The sequence below is a fragment of the Mya arenaria genome, chromosome 12 (genome assembly GCF_026914265.1).
Source record: "Mya arenaria isolate MELC-2E11 chromosome 12, ASM2691426v1".
Lineage (NCBI taxonomy): Eukaryota > Metazoa > Mollusca > Bivalvia > Myida > Myidae > Mya > Mya arenaria.
The window spans coordinates 3,343,484-3,365,228 of NC_069133.1; the positions used below are offsets into that span (position 1 = coordinate 3,343,484).

At 36.0% G+C, this 21,745-nt stretch overlaps 1 protein-coding gene across 1 annotated transcript in view; it reads right to left on the bottom strand.

Moving 5' to 3' along the window:
• LOC128211038 (prominin-1-A-like) overlaps positions 1-21,350 on the bottom strand; it is a 30,940-nt gene extending 9,590 nt beyond the window's left edge. The window contains exons 1-16 of the mRNA XM_052915426.1: positions 20,984-21,350; positions 18,620-18,681; positions 16,428-16,636; positions 14,249-14,436; positions 11,479-11,574; positions 11,044-11,240; positions 10,442-10,522; positions 10,141-10,204; positions 8,563-8,639; positions 8,086-8,168; positions 5,420-5,572; positions 2,968-3,094; positions 2,071-2,177; positions 1,316-1,400; positions 823-960; positions 418-504 (exon numbers count right to left, since the gene is read on the bottom strand). Coding sequence (XP_052771386.1) covers positions 418-504; positions 823-960; positions 1,316-1,400; positions 2,071-2,177; positions 2,968-3,094; positions 5,420-5,572; positions 8,086-8,168; positions 8,563-8,639; positions 10,141-10,204; positions 10,442-10,522; positions 11,044-11,240; positions 11,479-11,574; positions 14,249-14,436; positions 16,428-16,636; positions 18,620-18,681; positions 20,984-21,242 — 2,013 coding nt within the window. The 5' untranslated portion in view covers positions 21,243-21,350. The remainder of the gene's footprint in view (positions 1-417; positions 505-822; positions 961-1,315; positions 1,401-2,070; positions 2,178-2,967; positions 3,095-5,419; positions 5,573-8,085; positions 8,169-8,562; positions 8,640-10,140; positions 10,205-10,441; positions 10,523-11,043; positions 11,241-11,478; positions 11,575-14,248; positions 14,437-16,427; positions 16,637-18,619; positions 18,682-20,983) is intronic.
• Between the last annotated feature and the right edge of the window lie 395 nt (positions 21,351-21,745).

Here is a 21,745-nt window from a genome sequence, read left to right on the forward strand (position 1 = left end):
ATTTTTAAAAGACTGTCCCATTTTGGAACAAGTTAAAACGTTTACCGGTAAAGGGGTTCGTAACACGTTTAAATGGTATACAAGTAAGAAATATTATTTTTTTATGAATGCAAATCAGTGGATTCCTGGATATTATCTTTGGTGAACGGACCTGCAGCCTTCGGTGTGAGAGGCGGACACCTTAACTATAAAACCACCTAGGCCCCAGACAAAATCAAATTCAGTTTGTTTTATGTGTACATGAGTGAGTAGCTTTTTAACAAGAATTATGTTATCATTATTCAACAAAACTGCCATCTATCGGCCGTCACTCTGCATTGCTTAACATATCAATGACCAAGTTCCCTAGTCATCATGAATGAAAAGAACACTTCAGTGACATTGTCATATGATATTTTGTTCTCTTTGTATGCTTACCGTCGCATTATCAGGTACAGTCTCAGCATAAGTATCAATATCATCCGCTAGCGCACTTAAGTTCACAGCTGTAATGTTGTTACTCAACTGCAATATGACATTTAGATACTTATACAGTGTTCTGTTGTTATTGAAATAGTAGATTTAATATATCTATGCTTGCAAAATAGCATTGAACAGTCAACATCTTATCGCAATGCTTATGGTTTAAACGTTACATATGGCAGTTTTCGAAACTTGGTCACATATGCATTTTATATCATGCTAAACACTAATTATTAGTGTAGTGGTCCAATGATGATATTTAGAGAAATTACGAAATGTAATGTTTGAAACATTGTCACCTGTATGATACAGTCTTATATTGTAGTGTTCTAAAGATAGGGTTTTTAAAACACAGTGTACCTCAGCATAGAAATCAGTAAAACTAATGTTCACTGCGCCCTTGATGTCATCAAGCTGTTTCTTCAATTCATCCGAGTAAATCTCAACAGTGGAGAGGTCTATTGTCGTGTTTTTGACGGTCGAGTGTATGTCGACTGTCTACCAAATACACGAGAAAAAAACTTTCGCAATTATATCTTTAACATTGCACAATATGGCATGGACATCACGATAGCAACAAAATGACGAACTAATCACCAGCGGATATCCCTAAAATCGTCAAAGTTTACTTTTTATTTCAGTATAAGAGAAAAAAGTAATAAAATACGCTTTAATTGCACCATATCGGACTAGAGAAACTTTCTTGGTGGAGTACCCCCTCCCCCCTATATTGGAAACCAAATAATTTACGGTTCTGAGGGAAGGGCGCAAGTCGAGAGTTATGCCTCTAGCCTATGCACCCACTGACATCGAATTCTTGAACCGCCCCTGTGGATAAAAAGGGAAAACTAACCTCGGTGTAGTTCAACAATTCATCCACATCGAATCTGCTCTCCACTTGGAAGGCTTGAAATGCAGCGGCATTGTTCTTGCAATCTCTGTAAAGAGAAGAGTAAATCCTATCAATAATAATCAAACTAATATAATCATTTATGTGACGTCTGGATTTGTTTGCGATTGTCATTTGCATTTACATTGTACTCGCTTGGCTCGATTGCCTCGTTGGCTCGAACTGGGTGAAAAGACCGATTTTTTACAACTAAAGGTTTTTAAGCATTCCCGCTTGGCTCGAATTTCCTGAGGGTCGATGTATTTTCGCCGGTCCCTGAAGAGCTCGAGCCAACGAGGTTCGACTGTATTAAGTTAGGTATGATACATTTACGTTTTCCCATGCCACGTACAAATGAGGTTGATTTCTCATCGACAATGTATTTATGTTCATGTTTGAGTGATCGAAAGAAGTCGAACCTCAACACTTGAACATAAAAGAGATATGGTATGATTGATGAATGCATACCTCATCATATGGTATAATTGGAGAGATATGGTATGATTGATGAATGCATACCTCATCATATGGTATAATTGGAGAGATGTTGTATTATTGATCAATACATACCCCATTTCTTATGGAAAATATGTTATAGTTTTGAAATGCATGCCTCAACACTTGGATAAATGGAAGAGCCGTTGTATCAATGATCAGGGCATACCCAAGAATTTGATGGACTGAAGTATATAATAATTGTGTTATCTTTTAATGAATACCTCAGTACTTGGTGCAGCTGAAGAGATATAGTATCATTGCTGTAGACGATATCACCAAAGGCGTACTTTCCTTCTCCCACCGTCACCCTGCTATACAGCGTCTCCATCTTAAATATCAACAACCACAAATGAATGTCCAGATCTGATTTGAAATAAGATCAATATGTTTTATTGATAACGATATGTTGTGTACATGTATATGTAATATCAGTTCATTGCATTGTGATGTAAAGTGTTCCATTGAGTGTTAAGCATCGAAAACACGATTTTATTTTAAAAATACTCTTGTCCTAGTTAACATTCATTCTAGATTGTTCTTACAATTGCCGATGGCATCCACATCAACAAAGCCATTATCATTATCATTGAACTGCTGTTTTCGCTTGAAGCCCACTCATTACTTAAATATTTATTTATGCAATCTGTGTATCTCTTGTGCGTTTGTATGTGCTGTTTGCCTGTTTTGCGTCGATCCTTGTGCGTTGACAGAAGGTCAAATGCATTAGATTTAGATACTGAGCCTAACCATAAAATTTCCACTGTGCAATATAGCGTTCTGTCATCATCATTTCGGTATACAAATGGTTGGCAGTCTGACGATAAATATGTCATTATCAACAATTCTACTGCAGGGGCGTAGCTAGCCCTCTATTCATGTGGATTCATAATTATGCTAGGGGGTCTGGGGGATGCCCCCTTGGAAAATTTTGAAACCATGTTGCATTCTGAATTCTTAGCGTTCTGAGGTGCTCTTAAGTACTGGAAAATGGACATTTTTAGGAGCATGAAGTCAAGTACGCATTATACAACTTCGGGTGATTCTTTAGTCATAATCATGTGGATTCAGCCGCGTACTCGCGTAGAGGCAGCTACGCGCCTGTTACCGTTATCAGGTACCTTTTCTAGCCTGTCCAGGTCGGTGAGCGGGTTACAGACCAGTTCGTAGAAAGGGGCACCAACTAGAAACGTGACGAACGTCAACAGCATCATCAACGTGGAGAAGATCAGGATTACTGCCGCCGAACTACAGAGACATGATACATAATGCTTACTACGTATGATATAAAACAACAATAGACACAACATAAACTACTGGAACTACAGAGACATGATACATAATGCTTACTACGTATGATATAAAACAACAATAGACACAACATAAACTACTGGAACTACAGAGACATGATACATAATGCTTATTACGTATGATATAAAACAACAATAGACACAACATAAACTACTGGAACTACAGAGACATGATACATAATGCTTACTACGTATGATATAAAACAACAATAGACACAACATAAACTACTGGAACTACAGAGACATGATACATAATGCTTACTACGTATGATATAAAACAACAATAGACACAACATAAACTACTGGAACTACAGAGACATGATACATAATGCTTACTACGTATGATATAAAAACAACAATAGACACAACATAAACTACTGGAACTACAGAGACATGATACATAATGCTTACTACGTATGATATAAAACAACAATAGACACAACATAAACTACTGGAACTACAGAGACATGATACATAATGCTTACTACGTATGATATAAAAACAACAATAGACACAACATAAACTACTGGAACTACAGAGACATGATACATAATGCTTACTACGTATGATATAAAAACAACAATAGACACAACATGAACTACTGGAACTACAGAGACACTGAACTATTCAAATCTGAGTACTCAAAAAATGGTTTAAGCCAACGTAAATTCCTAAGTGTTTTCATTAACCGTTTCGAGGCGCTATCCTAACATGCATTTTTAGATCGTAGTTCGTTTTATTAACTTTTATTGTGTGGCTCATGTTTCTTTTTTTTAAATTTCATCTTGGGCACTTTGTTGATAAGTTTAGGGGACAATTGAGATGCTGAAAAATTGGATCAACCCCCCCACTGAACTTCTGGCCCCGATTTTCCCCTTACAACAGGATAAAACTAAGCACACTATTTTTGTTCCGGTAGCATATGACTGTGCATTATTCTCATTTCGAAGAATACTAAAACGTTTAAAGCCAAAAACTTCATGAATGTTTTCACTTTTCAAAATCCGTACCAAAAGAAATAAGATACTGAAACTCGTTATGCTTAAGGATTGTGGGAGAAATTTGGCCCTGTTTCGCCATCCTTTACACGACGGTGACCCCAGCATATATCTATAAAGAGTTTAGTGCTTGTGTAGTCTGTATTTGTTCCATTGTAGCTATGTATGTCGTTAAATGTAGGTTATGGTTTAACTTTGAGACACCATAAAAGGCCAATATATAATATTGCTAGATTTTCATCCATTTTAGTTTTAAATTGGGGCGGGATGGGGTGGGGTGAGGGATGACGTTTTCTTTATAAAATCACTGTTCCACTTTTGAATATGTGTTCATGATCTTATTGCATTTATAAGGAGCTATTTATATGTGTTTCTAGACGAACAAATGCTCATGATAACAATGCAGACCCTAGTTCAACATTTTCATTTGAGTCAATAAAATGTAGGGGCGATGGAAAATGGAGGGGGCAGGCGGGGTTGAAAATCTAGCAATTTATTTATAGGCGCCTTAACAAGAGGGGGCGGGCGGGGTTGAAAATCTAGCAATTTATTTATAGGCGCCTTAACAAGAGGGGGCGGGCGGGGTTGAAAATCTAGCAATTTATTTATAGGCGCCTTAACAAGAGGGGGCGGGCGGGGTTGAAAATCTAGCAATTTATTTATAGGCGCCTTAACAAGAGGGGGCGGGCGGGGTTGAAAATCTAGCAATTTATTTATAGGCGCCTTAACAAGGTCTGCGTTTATTCTTTGGCTTCATGGCCGTCACTGTGGTTTCCATATTAGTGTTTGCAATTTCCGATGTTTATTGTTAAAGGAACATTCTCTCTCAGTCGCTTAATCAATCTCTCAACTCATTCCATGGTAACGATTAATAACCTAGAACATCAATGATCATGTAAACTCCCAGTTAGTATAACCCCCAGAAATTTTCAAAATTGTGGCTGATGATCAGGGATATTCAACAAATCAAAACAATAGTTACAAAACAATATTTGAAAGAAAAGAAAACAGCAACGAATTGTGTAAAAATATTTTATAGGTTGTCTTTTGACTAGTTGACTCATTAGAACGATTTGATTGGTAAGCAGTTATTATTTGGTAAATATTGACCAATCAGTGACCTAGCCAAAAACGTCACTCAAACACTTCATGCAGCTGTTCATGTATGTCATATTTAGAACAGAATGTATTTAAAAGTAATTCAATCGGTACATGACATCATTTATGCTGCATCATAACAAATGTCGTCATTATATATAACTTACGTTATAAGACATCTGCCACCACAGTTCGACATCGCGCCGCGTTCGTAGGGAATAGTGACTGTTGTTGTACCACACAGTCCTAGTAGAAGTCCAAACACAGCGAAAACAACCACCAGCAGAACTATTGAGGCCAGTCCGAGTACCCCGTACGATCTAAATACATTTCAAAATATTTTACTTGTTATTAAATTGTATATTACATGACGTAAGCAGTAAATGGTATTTTATTGGATAAGTTAAAACCCTTTGTATTAAAGATGCACTCTTACTCCCAAATAAGATTTACCACAATTAATACATTTGTTTTAATATACCAAAAAGGATGAATAAATGTCCAAAACAATGGTACTTATGAAGGATACCGAGATTAATTTATTAATAAGGTGCAGAAAACACGTTATTTCTAACTTATGAAACGATAGTAGATCAGAGTCAATCTTTTAGCATTCACCAATCATTTAATATTTTTGCGTTTTCATCTAAAGAGTACACGGTTATAATCTATAATATTATCAGTAATTAATATTTTCCATAAATGCATTATTTAGTAAGTAGTTAAAGGTTTATCACTCAAAATTTATGTTTGTTATATATGTGTATGTTTGATTTTGAATAAGAGTGTCACATTAAGCCAGAGGGTCAGGGACCATATTCAAAATCGTCCTTATCCTTGTCATGAGAACTCGAATATTAAAATGTAGCCCCATGCTCCAATAGCACAAAAATACTTCAGTCAAATCTAAATCTCAGACTCAACTCGTTTTAACTGATAACAGCTCTATAATGATTCAAAATTCTATGTTTTATCCATATCAAAAGAGAATATCTTCATAGAAAATGTTGCCTATTTGGTCAACATTTATAAAAAATATTTGAGATCAAAAACTGTACTTGAGTCTCATTTATTATTTTTGAGTTTTACTCAAGTACAGTTTGTGCTATGAAATTATATTTTAAAAATATTGAGCAATGGTTTTTATCAACATCATGAACAAGAGAAAGAGCTTTAGAAACAGTAGAACATAAGTCATTTAAATAATGTCATACTGTAATGTGGACAAATGAGTTTAGAATGAGATTTAGGTTTGACTTGAGTATTTTCGCGATATTGGGGCCAGGCTCAACTAAAACGCTGTATTTAAGTCAAATTATGTCCATACAGAGGCTCCAATGAATTTCAGAAAATATAAAATGATAGCATATTGTTATATTTTAAATACAAAAAATAAATAAATATGTAATCTGTATCCGAGTTATTAAACAATGTCACACAATTAGGAGAACCACTTGCTGTCTATGTTCATCCAACACATGCAGTATAGGCGTTAGAGAATGCATTTACTTACAAGCGAATATTTATAGAGTTATTATAAATAGTAACTATTACAATTTAAATCATGTATAACAAACGTAACTAAAAGAAACTGTACCTAACAGAGTATTATGTTTTATGGATATATATTACCATATAGTGTCTTATGTAACACAATGCAAACAATACTGCTTGAATTATTATGATCAAATTAATGATTTATGAATAATGGGCCGATTGTCCAGAACTTTGCCAAAATTAACAACGTGATTAACGACATCGTTGTTAATTTTTGAAAGTAAAATGTTTGTGATTCCCTTATGTGTTTAAAAGTACAACTTGATCAGTTGTCTCATTTTTTTTAGAAACATTGCAGATCACAAGTGTACCCGTTAAACTTAAAGAACAGTAAATATTTTAAAGTTAACAATGATGACGTCATCAACTTTGTTGACTTCAACACAGTTCTGAACAATAGGCCCTATTACACGGCGGGTAATCATTGGAGCAATAAAATTTTGTTATGTGTTGAAAATGCTCTAACGCGTCTTCCGTTATAGTGTCAATGAGTGGAATATGGATGTAAACAGTGAGCATGGTTTCTTATTTTTCAATTTTAGAGGTTCATACGAGTAAATTTAAAAATATGGAGAATGTAGTTCCACATAGGAATGGCAATGAGTTGTTCTAAATGTAAAAGTTTTGAATAAAATTTAAAATCTGATCGTCTAGAAATTGCATAAGTTGCTAGACGTTAGTGTTGACAACGTAAAAATCTGGATTTTCGTTATTGTACCTTAGGTTTAAGCAATTTCTTTACATGTGTGTGGCTTTTTTATTGACAAAAGGTTGCCTCGTTACAAATTTCATAACTTTATTTGTTATACTCGGTGCACTATGATCGATTTTCTGAACGTTGTGGTGCCAATGAATAGGTTGTGGTGCTCATGAATTGTTATTTAGTAGGAAACGAATTGTGAAAAAACTGTAGCAATTTCATAACATGAAAATTAATAATTAACTGAATTAATATCATGATCGATCTTTTTAAAGTATTACCTACTACCACACAGCTTCGCGGACTTTAAGGTTCATTTTGTGTCTAATAAATTAATACTTGATTGCAAACGATCGTTGTAATTCTAATTCTGTATTTCGAGGTATTAAAAGGTAAAAATCTAACGATTGTGTTTATATATTTTCAGATGGGTGTCTTTAAAGGGAAAAGGAGGCGGGGCTATTCATGTCGAGAAAATAAACTGAAGACGCGTTGGAGCATTTTCAACACATAACAAAATGTTATGGTTGCCCGCCGTGTGTTACAAATGCTTGTTTGAGACCACAACACGTGTACCTGTATTTGTCGTACGTCTTTGCCAGTTCTGTGTAGTTACCCACTAGTTCCGTAAAGCTTCCTGTTTCACTACCCCCTTGAACCTAGAGTGAATAAAATTTCATTATTATTACATTCTATGTTTCGTATTATTTTACATTTTAAAACCATGTTGACAAACAAATTATTGTCCATATTATTACTGACTTGACTAGAGTTATGGGACTTCAGTCACTGGAAACATGTGTAATAGGTTTCACGTGACTTTCTTATATGCTTTCCGGAGGTTGATAGAGATTTATCATTTGAAATTGATCTTTATCATTTTTAACCGTTCTTTGACACAGTTCCAACGACGGCATTTCCCGAATGACATTACTTTTAAATATAATTTGACGCTTTTTTCTGAAAACTACAGACGCTGTTTTAGCTGTGGTCAAGATTAACAATTTTGCACGACTATGCTATCAAAACATAATTTTAAAATAGAGCTCCTACCTCATCATTGACGTCATCAATCGAGCTCAAAATGTCATCAAGGTCAGCTCTTATTGAATCTATGTCGGACTTCATGTCTGTATGTAAAAGAAGTAAAAACCTTATTTCTTATCAGGATTGAAAAAAATATTGTTATCATTTAATTGTAAAGATCACTTGTCTAAAAACACGTTCAGTTAATCTAACACAGACTTTAATGTTAAAAACAATAAATATGTTCTTTACCATGACAATGGTCAATGCAATGTTGAATATTTCTTGAACTGTGTTTTGTTCTTGAATCATATATAAATACTTTCTTTATATAGTTTCACTTTATTCTCCAAGGTTTCCAAACTGATGATGACCGTTAAGGCTTACAGAGACTGAGTCTGGTAGTCTTTGATTTAAATCACCATGATTATGCCCCCACAAAGTGGCGGCATATAGGGTTGCCCTTGTCCGTACGTACGTCTGTCTGTCTGTCTGTCTGTACGTACGTACGTACGTACGTCCCGAAGATTGTTTCCGATCTAATTCTTGAAAACCGTTTGTCCAATCCTCACCAAACTTTAAACACATGTTTGTGACCATAATATCTTGATCAAGTTCGATAGTCATGGAAATCGCTTTAGTCATTTAGGAGTTACGGCCCTTTTTTGCCAAAAATACTTCAAAAATATATGTTTCCAATCTAATTCTTGAAAAGTATGTGTCCAATCCTCACCAAACTTTACATACATAATTGTGACTATAATATCTTGATCAAGTTCGATAGCCATGGAAATCGCTTTTGTCATTTAGGAGTTACGGCCCTTTATTTGCAAAAAAAGACTTGAAAAATACGTCCCGAAGATTGTTTCCGATCTAATTCTTGAAAACTGTTTGTCCAATCCTCACCAAACTTTTAACACATGTTTGTGACCATAATACCTTGATCAAGTTCGATAGCCATGGAAATCGCTTTAGTCATTTAGGAGTTAGGGCCCTCAGATTATCCTGAATAATCATTATGGCTTATTTTCTGTGACAAAAAATCGAAGTGGGGGCATCCGTGTCCTATGGACACATTTCTAGTTCTTGTCTACTGTGCTTGACCCTGCAGTTTTCAGTGTATTATTTAATAATGCTGTATGTATTGATATATTATGTTGTGACAAAGGGTTGGTCATCTTCGGCATATTAGCTAGTTTAAACGCCTTGTGGACTCGTGTTTCAGTGAACTCGTGTTCCAGTGACCGTTCCTGAATTATTTAGTGATAAAGCTATTTGGATGCTTTGCTGGTCTGTTTGTGGTATTTGTACGCTCGTCTCTCTCGTATAATGTCTTTTTTACCCTTTCCTTGTGCCTATAAAAAGCCTTTATATTTGTGTTGTTGATTGTGCACTGGGCTTGTTCCTGTAGTTTTGATTGTAGTATTTGATCGTATCCTAGACCAAGCTTGCAACCAAATCATTACTATAAAAACATACTCGTTGCTATTGTCTGATCATCAGATGTATTGAGAAATAATCTCTGAGTTGATTAAATAGACTCATCATAAATAAAATTAAACATTCATTTGATAATAATAATTTATTTTATAGTGTTTAGATAACCTGTCATGGCTTGGTTGGAGTCATTCTTTACCGTCTCTGGAATGTTGTCAACTTCGAGTTCAGCCTGTAACAATTTGTTTAAATTAGTTTATATAATCCAAGAAATTGTAAACATATAGTGGTTTGCTGTTTGTTTTTAATTAACGAAATTCTAATTCATTACAATTTCGATATTATAAACACTGCCGTTTGTTTCTTTCACCGTGAAAAAGTGATATTCTCAAAACTTAATGTCAAGCGAGAACTTTCCAAGACTACGCTTTTATTAGACAAAATCAAATAGCAACACATTGTCCTTTACCTTTTGCATCTCATCTGTCATGTTTGTATTCTTGGCGTCGTCCATACTGGATCTGGCGGACGCCATGTCGTCATTCGGAAACTGAAATATAGACATGGTTTGACTGAAACTGAATTAATCGTACTATCGGGAAAAAGAAACGGTGCATAAATCAAATATATATTTTATCTTAAATAACATATTTTAGTCTTTCGAGGTCTACTTCAATTATATATATATGTGTATGTGTGTGTGTGTGTGGGTGTGTGCGTGTGTGTGTGTGTGTGTGTGCGTGTGTGCGTGTGTGCGTGCGTGCGTGCGTGCGTATGTGTGGCTTCGATTCCATAATAAAGTTATTATCCTCTTGCTTCATAGAAGACACTATCACTTTAATGAAATGTATTTTTAAAATGTGTTTCCACAATCTTATACAATTTCTGAAAGTTACAAGTTTCTAGAAAAATAACTTGCCTTCTTAAATATTTTGTTTAGGTGTAAATTATTTCATTAACTGTTAATTATTCAAATACAGGTGCTTTGTAAAAAAACAGTTGTTCTAACTTCATATGGTGTTATATTCACATACAACACACATACAATACAGGTACAAAACGGGCGACAACCTGAGACATGTCAATGGAGACTGTCGCCGAGCTATAGTCCGGCCTCCCTGCTACCGGACATGCCGGGCAGTTGGCAAATATATCGTCCATACTGGTGGTGATGTTGGCGAGTGATTCATTCAAGGCGTTGATGGAAGTAGTTAATTCCGTCATTGTGTTTTCAACATTAGTAAGGGCTGAGTCGACATCATCCATTTCTGGAAATGATTATGATGTTTTATAGGGTATGTTGTATTGTTTACAAATCAAGTAGTTATTAGAAATAATCTGTTACAAACAACGTCAAAATGCTGAAATTATAACATTTAAATTATTGTTAAGAAAGCAGGCCGACCGTTTGAACAGCATGGTTTGCCAAACGCATCATATGCATGTACGTGTATTATAGTCCTTGCCCGATGGTAAAGTTCATAATCTGAGCCATTACAACTTTACCTGTTACAATAGTTCCGGCGGAAGCCAATGCGAACGAAATGTTTGTTTCTGTTTTAATCTCATCACGTACTGGTATACCCAACAGCACGTCGATATCTGTAACGATAAGAGGTAAAGGTCCATCAATGAAAATGATGACAAACATTTCACAACATAATTTTATTATATTCTATACTATTTCTCGTAATACTTTCGAACCCCCTTTGCTCGAACTCGCTTGGCTCGAAATCCTCGTTGGCTCGAACAGTCTCGGCTCGAAATCCTCATTGTGGCTGGATGTGAAGGACCGAATTCTTTATACTGAATGTAAGAATTCCCGCTTGGCTCGAAAGTCCCGAGGCTCAAGGTATTTTCGCCGGTCCCTGGGAGTTCGAGACAACAGGGTTCGATTGTACTTCTGAATTATGTTGACATAAACCTGGACTAAGTAAATAAATCGTTTTTTGGTAGAATATCACTGAAGATATCATATACCGAAGGACTGCCTGAAATTGAACCAGTTGCATCTGCAACTACTACGTTATACTTCATAGTGTACATAACACTTCTGGAAAGAGAGTTTCGTGTATTTGGAGTATGCTGGCCAGCTTTAAGTTGAACTCTACCGGGTAGAGATAGAGGTCATCTTGACAATGCAACTAGTGGTCTCAAGTATGCAAACATGAAGATAATTGTCATCAATTGCGTTTATTGCACGCGGTTGTATTTGAATTGTTGTCTGGGCTTGTTCCCGTAGTTTTTATTGTATTTTGGAAATGGCGGCGTTGATCGATGTTTGTTTATTTACGCAAATCTCTTATCATTTAGGATACAATTGCTGTAAAACGAGTCCATTGACGCATTAAGACTTGCTTAAGTCTGAAGATGCAGTGAGCAAATATAGTGCAATAATATATTTTGGTTAATGTCGAAGAGACAAGAGACAAAAACCTCTCATGCCACAGAAGCAATCGTAAAAATTGCCGTAACTTTCTATCCTCCGTCACAAACGAGTCATGACCGCTCTCTGGTATCCATGGAAACATAAGGTTATTGTGCATTGATTGAGACTGCACATACACAGCGTGGTCCCGTATGTCCATCAGGCCCACCTCCGTCCGCTTGCCATTGACATCAATCGCTACCTACAAGCTATTCAGCTCCTTCTCACCCCCCTCCCCCGCCTCTCCATTTTCTGCTCAAGTACATCCAAAGCTCATAGTATCTTTTCTGCTTCCCCTAGTATACCATTCATATTTTCAAGTAATTTTACAATATCAGCGTTTGTCGGTTCCTTTAAATAAGAACTGTTTGCCATGTAAAAGACGATGGGCAGGTGAATAGTTTCCCCCAAAGCCCCGCACAGAATACACTATTACCTCCGGTAACATCTTGTTAGCAGCTTACATTATCCTATCTGTATAAAGCAGAATCAGGGGTGGGGTTAGCTTACGAACACAACAACTATTTTTTCCTTTCTTTACGATTTTAGTTTGCCTAATTAGTCATATTATTAGTTATATCCACATCATGATATGCTAACTTCCAAGATTGACCCACAGCATATCTCTTTAATATCCCAAATCTTTTTCTAATACTTTGAGCAAAAACGGCCATCACGGAGAACATCTCGAGATCTAAGCGAACACAAGAGATAGAAAAGAATCGAAAAGGCAGGAACCTCGAAATTGAGATCGAAATGCCCATGCCATTAAGACAATGACTTGGATAACAGAGTGAAAAGAAACAAAGAAGAATAGGGGTGAACTACAACAATTACGGAAAATGGCTTTGATGACAAGAGATAAGCGGAAGCTATCAAAACCCTCTGATGTACTTGTTGTTTTGCTCGTGTGTAAGTTCTAAGGCGTTTTTTTTCGCCCACACGACCTGAATATCCCGTTATTTTAACCCATGGAAAATTACTTATAATTTGTTAGCTGATCGTTGTCACACATTCTTGTTTATTTGATATTCATAACGATATTTAACTTTCGCGGGTGTTTAAAGGTTCGTCATCTGTCAAATATTCAATACACACTCCCTTCGTCTGCGTTTGCGTTGACAATGTGTCAGCCAATGATATAGTATTCTAAGACAATTCGATGAACTGAAGTAACATTTTAATGATAAAGAACGGCTCGTTTGCTTCGCTCATTCTAAATAAATAAAATGTAACTTCATGTCATCTAACTATCAATTAATAGCTGCAAAAGCATTTAAAACATAAAAAAACATCATCCAACCTCAGTCATATCCATAAAATAGGAAAGAAATGTTAATGCTTTGTTTATACCCGCGCCATCAGGCATTTACGTCAGCTGATTATAAACATTAATTTAAACATAAGCACATATATATAAAGGAACATTTTATAAGCTCCGAAATTACTCTCCATATTCGGACCTATTTCGATCCCCCTCGCCTGTATTAACCATTAAGTATTTGTATGTTGTTTTGGATCGCGAAAAGCTGTTGTGATTTCCAGTACGTGTTTGATATACATAATTCTGATTTCCAAACACATTATATGACTGAACTTTTTTATTATTATTCTAACATGACAAACGAAATGGGATTTTGTTAAAATTTCTTATTTTTGGAATAAAAAACTTTACATAAAAAGTATATTAGTATTATATTAATATCAGATGCAATGGCGGGAGATAGCACACATTTTTTACTCGAAAGCGGAATATATCATATAACAACAAAACATCAGAAAAATTGGCTTGTTTTTTGTTCTTATAAAAAATATAAAAAAAAAATTGAGAAAAGATAAACAACTCACTATCGATGTCTCGAAATATGACGTCAATGGTAAAATTGAAGTTCGTGCCGATCACATGTTTTGCTTCTACGACGGTATTGTTGGTGAAAACTTTGACGTCATTTATCGTATCGGCGACAGTGCCGTCAATGGAGTTAATGACTGAAGACATGTCGCCATTAATGACAAACAAACATATCGAGGCCACCCTGCAAAAGTAGATTGGGATATTTGGCTATCAATAAACATAATATAATATACAGTCGAATCCCTTTGGCTCGATATCTCAGGGAATGCTCAGAAAGAGTTAAACAAAATCGGTCCTTAACATCCAGCTCGAGCCAACGAGAAAATCGAGCCAATCGATATCGAGCAAACGGGTTTCGACTGTAACATGATATCAACACAGAGAAATTACAATCTGACATTGCATAGGGGAATGCTTATATTTCAATCGCCTATGCGTTCGCACAGTTCAACAAACGGATTATATGTCAGTTCTGGTATTACAATTTATAATTTATCAAGAGAGTTTACACAATCGGTCAATTGGATAGTCGTAAACATAATTTTAATTAGGCCGATTGCTCATAGTAAACAACGTTGTTCACGTCATCATAGTTAACTTTCAAATATTTACTGATCTGAAAATTGAATGGATTCACTTGTGATCGGTTTTATCTGTTTTATTTCTAACACAATTTGATACAACTAATTATATGTGTTTATTTCTATAAAAATATACGAGCACATTATCAACAAATAAACGTTAAACGGTTGTCCGGTTAGCGCAGTGGTTAGCGCGCTAGCTTCTCACCAAGGCGACCCGGGTTCGACTCCCGGCCTTGGTGCATGTGAGTTTGGTTTGTGGTCACCAAGCCGGACAAGTGGGTTTTCTGCGGGCGCTCCGGTTTCCCCCACAGCACAAGACCACAATCTCGCGCAACATTGTGCCAACAAGAGTGACTTAGTATAAGTTATTATAACTTTCTTCACAATCGTTGTAAAATATATACTGCTTAAACTAAACTAAATAAACGTTTAAAAGTTAACAACGTTAAACAAGTTGTTAACTTTCACAAAGTTCTGAACAACCGGCCCATTGTTGTAACATAGTGGCCTATGTTGGCTATGTTTATGGTGGCCTATAATGGCTATGTTGGCTATGTTGGCCTATGTTGGCTATGTTGGCCTATGTTGGCTATGTTGGCCTATGTTGGCCTATGTTGGCTATGTTTATGGTGGCCTATAATGGCTATGTTGGCCTATGTTGGCTATGTTGGCTATGTTGGCCTATGTTGGCTATGTTGGCCTATGTTGGCCTATGTTGGCTATGTTGGCTATGCTGGCCTATGTTGGCCTATGTTGGCTATGTTGGCTATGTTGGCCTATGTTGACCTATGTTGGCTATGTTGGCCATGTTTGCCTATGTTTGCCTATGTTGGCCTATGTTGGCTATGTTGGCCTATGTTGGCTATGTTGGCTATGCTGGCCTATGTTGGCTATGTTGGCCTATGTTGGCTATGTTGGCCTATGTTGGCTATATATTTGTGTAATTAATTAATATCGTATTGAAATTAATTATGTTTGCTATATTTGATTGATAATTATTGTATGTTATGGTATTCAAACGTCTCGGCTGGGTTTTCATGTAAATATCTATGAAGTTTAAACTACGACAATATTAGTCAAATACAGGAATGTTTACATTTGGCTCTTATTCAAATCATAAGTCTAAAATGCTAAGGACAGAGTTTCTGATGCAATTGTACAACGTGACTTCGTAGGTAAACACCACGTGTTTAGTTATGAAGAGTTGACCGGTTATTTTGGAACTTCGGGTACTTATTGATAATACTTGTCACTCTCAGATTATATTATACTAAATAACTGTAAATTAAACTTTCAGATTTTTAAACTATAATCTATTAAAAGTCACTTGATTTTCATTTTGTACGAAGAAAGTTAGAAGCTGAAAGATCTATCCTCCCTGCTGAAAAGTCGGCTGACATTAATGATTTGTATATAAACTGAGTGTTCCAGAGCAGAGGGGAGAAGAGGAGAGAGAAGAGTTGAAATGCTGTTTTAAAAATTATTTCTATTAAAAGTATTAATCTTGGACTTGAAGTGTGATGTTGCGTATTTAAGATCACCCAGTTACATTGTCTTTAAAATGAGTTAAAAAATTTGAAAGACTTACAGAATAAATGTGCTTGAAATCACGAGGGTAACGACAAGACACGCCTTTCTGCGTACATTCTCTGTGTCATTGGGCTCCTGTCTCATCTCTCCTCCACAATTACCACAACAACGACAGCAGCAGAAGCAACAGGCAACGATCGGGAATATCAGGATGAACAGCAAGCCGACAACGATGGTACAAGCGAAGCCGGCGAAGAAGGTAACATTCTGCAAGCAGGTAAGATTAATTAGATTATAATTTTTTGTTTCCTATTTTTCATAAAAGCAACATCGGAAAAATGTCTTGACGCATTCTTGTCACATCAAACAATTGCTTGTCTTGTCGTATTAAGATTGTTGCATCAAACAACGCAATAACATGTTCATGTATTTTCGAAAGACTGAAACAGATCTATAACAAGAGGGCCAAAATGACCCCATATCGCTCACCTGATTAAAATGGCTAGTCAACTATACAGTGGTTATTAAGTATATTGGCAAACGATCACTACATGATGCTGCAAACCAATTATCAAGGGTCCGGGTCTTGCAGTTTCAGAGAGAATGAGTATTAATAATACCATTTTTCACCCATTGTCATGATTTGAACATGAGGCTACATACCAAATACCAAAAGTCTAGGCCATGTGGTTTCAATATATAACAATTCAGTCGAAACCCTTCGGCTCGATATCCCAGGGACCGGCTAAAACTCGTCGAGCCACGCGAATATCGAGCCAAGCGGGAATGCTTACAGAGAGTTAAACAAGAGCGGGCCTTAACATCCAGTTCGAGACATCCAGGAAATCGAGCCAAGCGATATGGATAAAGAATACGTAGAACCCCTCAAGCATGGCCAGCTTTGACCCTAAGGAGCAATGTTGGTATACAGCCACTAAATGATACTAAATACTAATTATCATTTGTTTTGGCTTCCATGCAGTCCTTCGCATTCATACCAGAAGCCTACTTAGTTTCAGCAAGGGCTTATCAGCTAGTTAATCACTTCCTGTTAAAATTATCCTAAGCTGAGAACTAGCTATCTCTAAATTTATCTCTTTCGTCTTATCTGGGATTCTAAAGTTCTGTAGATGCACGTTTGTCTTTCATACTAAATATTTTCACTCTGCATTAAACTTTTTTTTATTTTAAACACACTGTTAAAGTTGTCAGAATGTATTGAAGCTTAAGGAGGTAATAATGTTTTAGCTGTATGTTATATTTAGCTGGAGAAAAGGATATTTACATTTTTACTATAAAATGATATAGAAAACCTTGGATCCCGGAATTGAGCCTTTTTACGCCCTAGGGAGCAATCTTGGTGAAGGACAACTGCAGGGGTCTGCATACCAAATATCAAGGGTTTGGGACTTGCGGATCCAGAGAAGAGAATTTTCAAAAGTTTTACTATATAAGTATATAGATAAATTTTGATCCCTGTGGCAAGGCCAATTTTAACCCTAGAGACATAGTCCGTACACTCTTGATAAACGACCACTATACCTAAAGCTGAATGCCAAATAGCATGGGTCTTGCCCATTGGGTTTCAGATATGTTTTAAGAAATGTAGAGGCTAGACGACGGACAACAGACGCCGGTCATTGATCGATCACTTAAGAGCTTAAACTTGAACACTTCGTGCTCAGACACTTAAAAGGGAGCAAGGTTACGATTCTTTAAGTTAGCTTAGACAAGAGATAGATACTCAGACGAACAAGTAGAACACTCAACACCATTTTTGTTTAAATATAAGTGATTAAAATTATTCAGATACAGACTATTGATAACGAGAGGACAAAACACGCATCGAACCCAGGTTAAAATAGGGAACTATGGAAATAATGAATTCGATCTATCCTGTATTATCGTATCTTGTGATATTTTACTCGGGTTTTCCCTCCCCTAAAAAACAAACTTTTGTAAGATATAACCTTTTTTGTCATTTAATACACTTCGATTTATAATTTCTTTCGGACCTTTGCTGTGTAAAGTATTTTTATTTCAATCAATGAATGTAACGATAAGATGGTAATTTTAACTATTCGTTGATTAGTGTTAAAACCGGTTTTCTAATAGGCGCATTGACAGTTGAGACTGCAAATATTAACCATATGTTGCAAGATGATACAGGTGTAGAAGACCCGGATGTCAACCACGAGCTATTAACTTGTACAATGGATAACTTGATAGTGTTGAAAACCGAATACTTACTGTTGAAACGACATCTGTGTTAAATGATGTGAAGTTCTGTGTCATCACTAGCTCAAGAACATCTAAAATTTTAGAATTGATAATTTTGTTTCATTTTTATAACAGTTTGGCATTATTTGTTAGAGAAGTTTCATCTCCTAAAATGCGAAGAATAAAACATTCCATATACGGAAACTCGGAACGCTTTAACGTTGTCTGTAAATTGCAAATAGTGCTTGTCATGACTTCAGTCTTAGCGGAATGTAGACACATTGTGTTTTTGACGCTGAATTTTATATAATTTGAACAACAATTATTGATCAATATACAATAGTTCATCGTCTTAAATGTTTATAACATTGTTCGTGTAAATATGTTGATGTCACGTTTGTAAACAGATTCATGTCACGTGTGCAAACACATTCCTGTCACGTGTTTAAACAGATTCATGCCATGTTTGTTAACAATTTCATGCCACGTGTGGAAGCATATTAATGTCACGTGTGTAAACAGATTCATGTCACGTGTGTAAACATATTCATGCCACATGTGTAAACAGATTCATGTCACGTGTGTTAACAGATTCCTGCCACGTGTGTTAACAAATTCATGTCACGTGTGTAAACATATTCATGCCTAGTGTGTAAACAGATTCATGTCACGTGTGCTAACACATTCATGTCACGCGTGTAAACAGATTAATGTCACCTGTGTAAACATATTCATGTCAAGTGTGTAAACAGATTTATGTCACCTGTGTAAACATATTCATGCCTAGTGTGTAAACAGATTCATATCACGTGTGCTAACACATTCATGTCACGCGTGTAAACAGATTCATGTCACCTGTGTAATCATATTCATGTCAAGTGTGTAAACAGATTCTTGTCACGTATGTAAACATATTCATGTCACGTATGTAAACATATTCATGTCACGTATGTAAACAGATTCTTGTCACGTATGTAAACAGATGCATGTCACGTATGTAAACAGATGCATGTCACGTATGTAAACAAATTCTTGTCACGTATGTAAACAGATGCATGTCACGTATGTAAACAGATTCATGTCACGTATGTAAACAGATTCATGTCACGTATGTAAACAGATGCATGTCACGTATGTAAACAGATTCATGTCACGTATGTAAACAGATGCATGTCACGTATGTAAACAGATTCATGTCACGTATGTAAACAGATGCATGTCACGTATGTAAACAGATGCATGTCACGTATGTAAACATATTCATGTCACGTATGTAAACAGATGCATGTCACGTATGTAAACAGATGCATGTCACGTATGTAAACAGATTCATGTCACGTATGTAAACAGATGCATGTCACGTATGTAAACATATTCATGTCACGTATGTAATCAGATTCATGTCACGTATGTAAACAGATGCATGTCACGTATGTAAACAGATTCATGTCACGTATGTAAACAGATGCATGTCACGTATGTAAACAGATGCATGTCACGTATATAAACAGATGCATGTCACGTATGTAAACATACATATCATGTATAATCTAAATCCAAAGACTACATATCTATTAAGATCCAGTTCTTTGGAACTTTAGATTCATGAATACAATTTTAGGCGTTAGTCCTGTTTTTTTGAATAAAAGTAGTTCGTATGGTCATAACCTAACTTTTGTACCTATCTATCAATAAATTGAAAATATAAGCCTAAACAATCAAAGTATAATTTAACCCTAACCCATTGCCGAGACGATTCATTTTTCACTTCGGTGCTGTATTGGTATATTCGTATTAAAGTATTGACATAGACGTCAGCATAATTATGTTGATACTCAATATGTATTCTTGAACGTGTAGCAAGTCCCAATCAAACTGGTGATTTGAGTTGTTCTGTTTTTGTTTTCAACCTTGAAGAGGTTTGAACATTTGTCTACTACGCAACATGGCAAAACCGCTTTCCATGACTTTAGTTACAGTTGGTGCGAATTAATCGCTTTACGTCAACATATGGGGCTTCCTTGGATGAACGCATATCTTTTTTTTAATGCATACAAATTCCATTTGCAGTAAAATTTTAGTTAAATCGATGAAACAAGTGATGTCACTTACGCCGCCGCTGTTAAAACAGCCAGTTAAGTTCGCTGTAGATGTAGAAATGTCTTTGACGCGTACTTTTTTCGGAGCCGAAAGTGGATTATCCTTATGATATTTGGAATTTTAGAATTGCGATTTTTCCGTGAATGAAAACATTCGGTCAGCGCAAGGGTAATTCTCATTCAGACAAAGTTTTCATACATCGATAAATCACAGTGCCATAACTATAATACAGTGTCTTTGTTTTATTGTACTTCGAATAAAATATTGTACTTAGATGCAAACATTTTGTCTTACCGTCCGGGAATCCCTTGGCAAAAACTGCGTCAATAAACCCGTGCACCATTGAATAGTAGGTAGACAGCCCTTCGCTGGTTCGAGAGGGCTCGGACAGCAGGTAGCCTTCCGTGGCCGGCCAGCCCGCCCACGTGATCATAGACGCGCTGTCAGCCGTGTTCCCAGCTGCGTCCGACAGTATCTCGGGCGTAAAGACGGGGTCGACAGCATGCACCGGAAGAACAAGACATAATGTCCAACCCCAAATAGCAACCCACATGTTGCTTCAGTACAATCACTTAATGTTGCATTACTGAAAGTTTGACACACAAAGCACGCTTATTCCAAACTAATAGAATGAATGGCCAAATCAAGAATGCTCTTGTTAAGGGAGTACTCAAAGATATCTATCGGAATGGTATAGATGACGTTGTATGTGTTGTTATCAAATATCTAACTGAACAATAATAAAATTGCTGGCTTTGTCTTGATTAAAATCTACCAAACATAATCCTTACTGTCAAAAGACAATGGAGCATTGGACAATCAAAGTATTGTTCAATGGGTCTTATAAGGTGATTGGTATTAAATAAATATCATCTTTATGTCCAATGATGAATTAAATAAGAAATATGAGATCAAAATTATCCAATACAAATAATACTACAGATGTAATTAATTACAAAAGTCTATTGTTTTGTTTTTGTTTACCTCAAATGTAGATAGAACTGAATTTGAAGAGCCTCGTTTTGATGAAATGCGAAAACAATAGAGGAAGAAGAG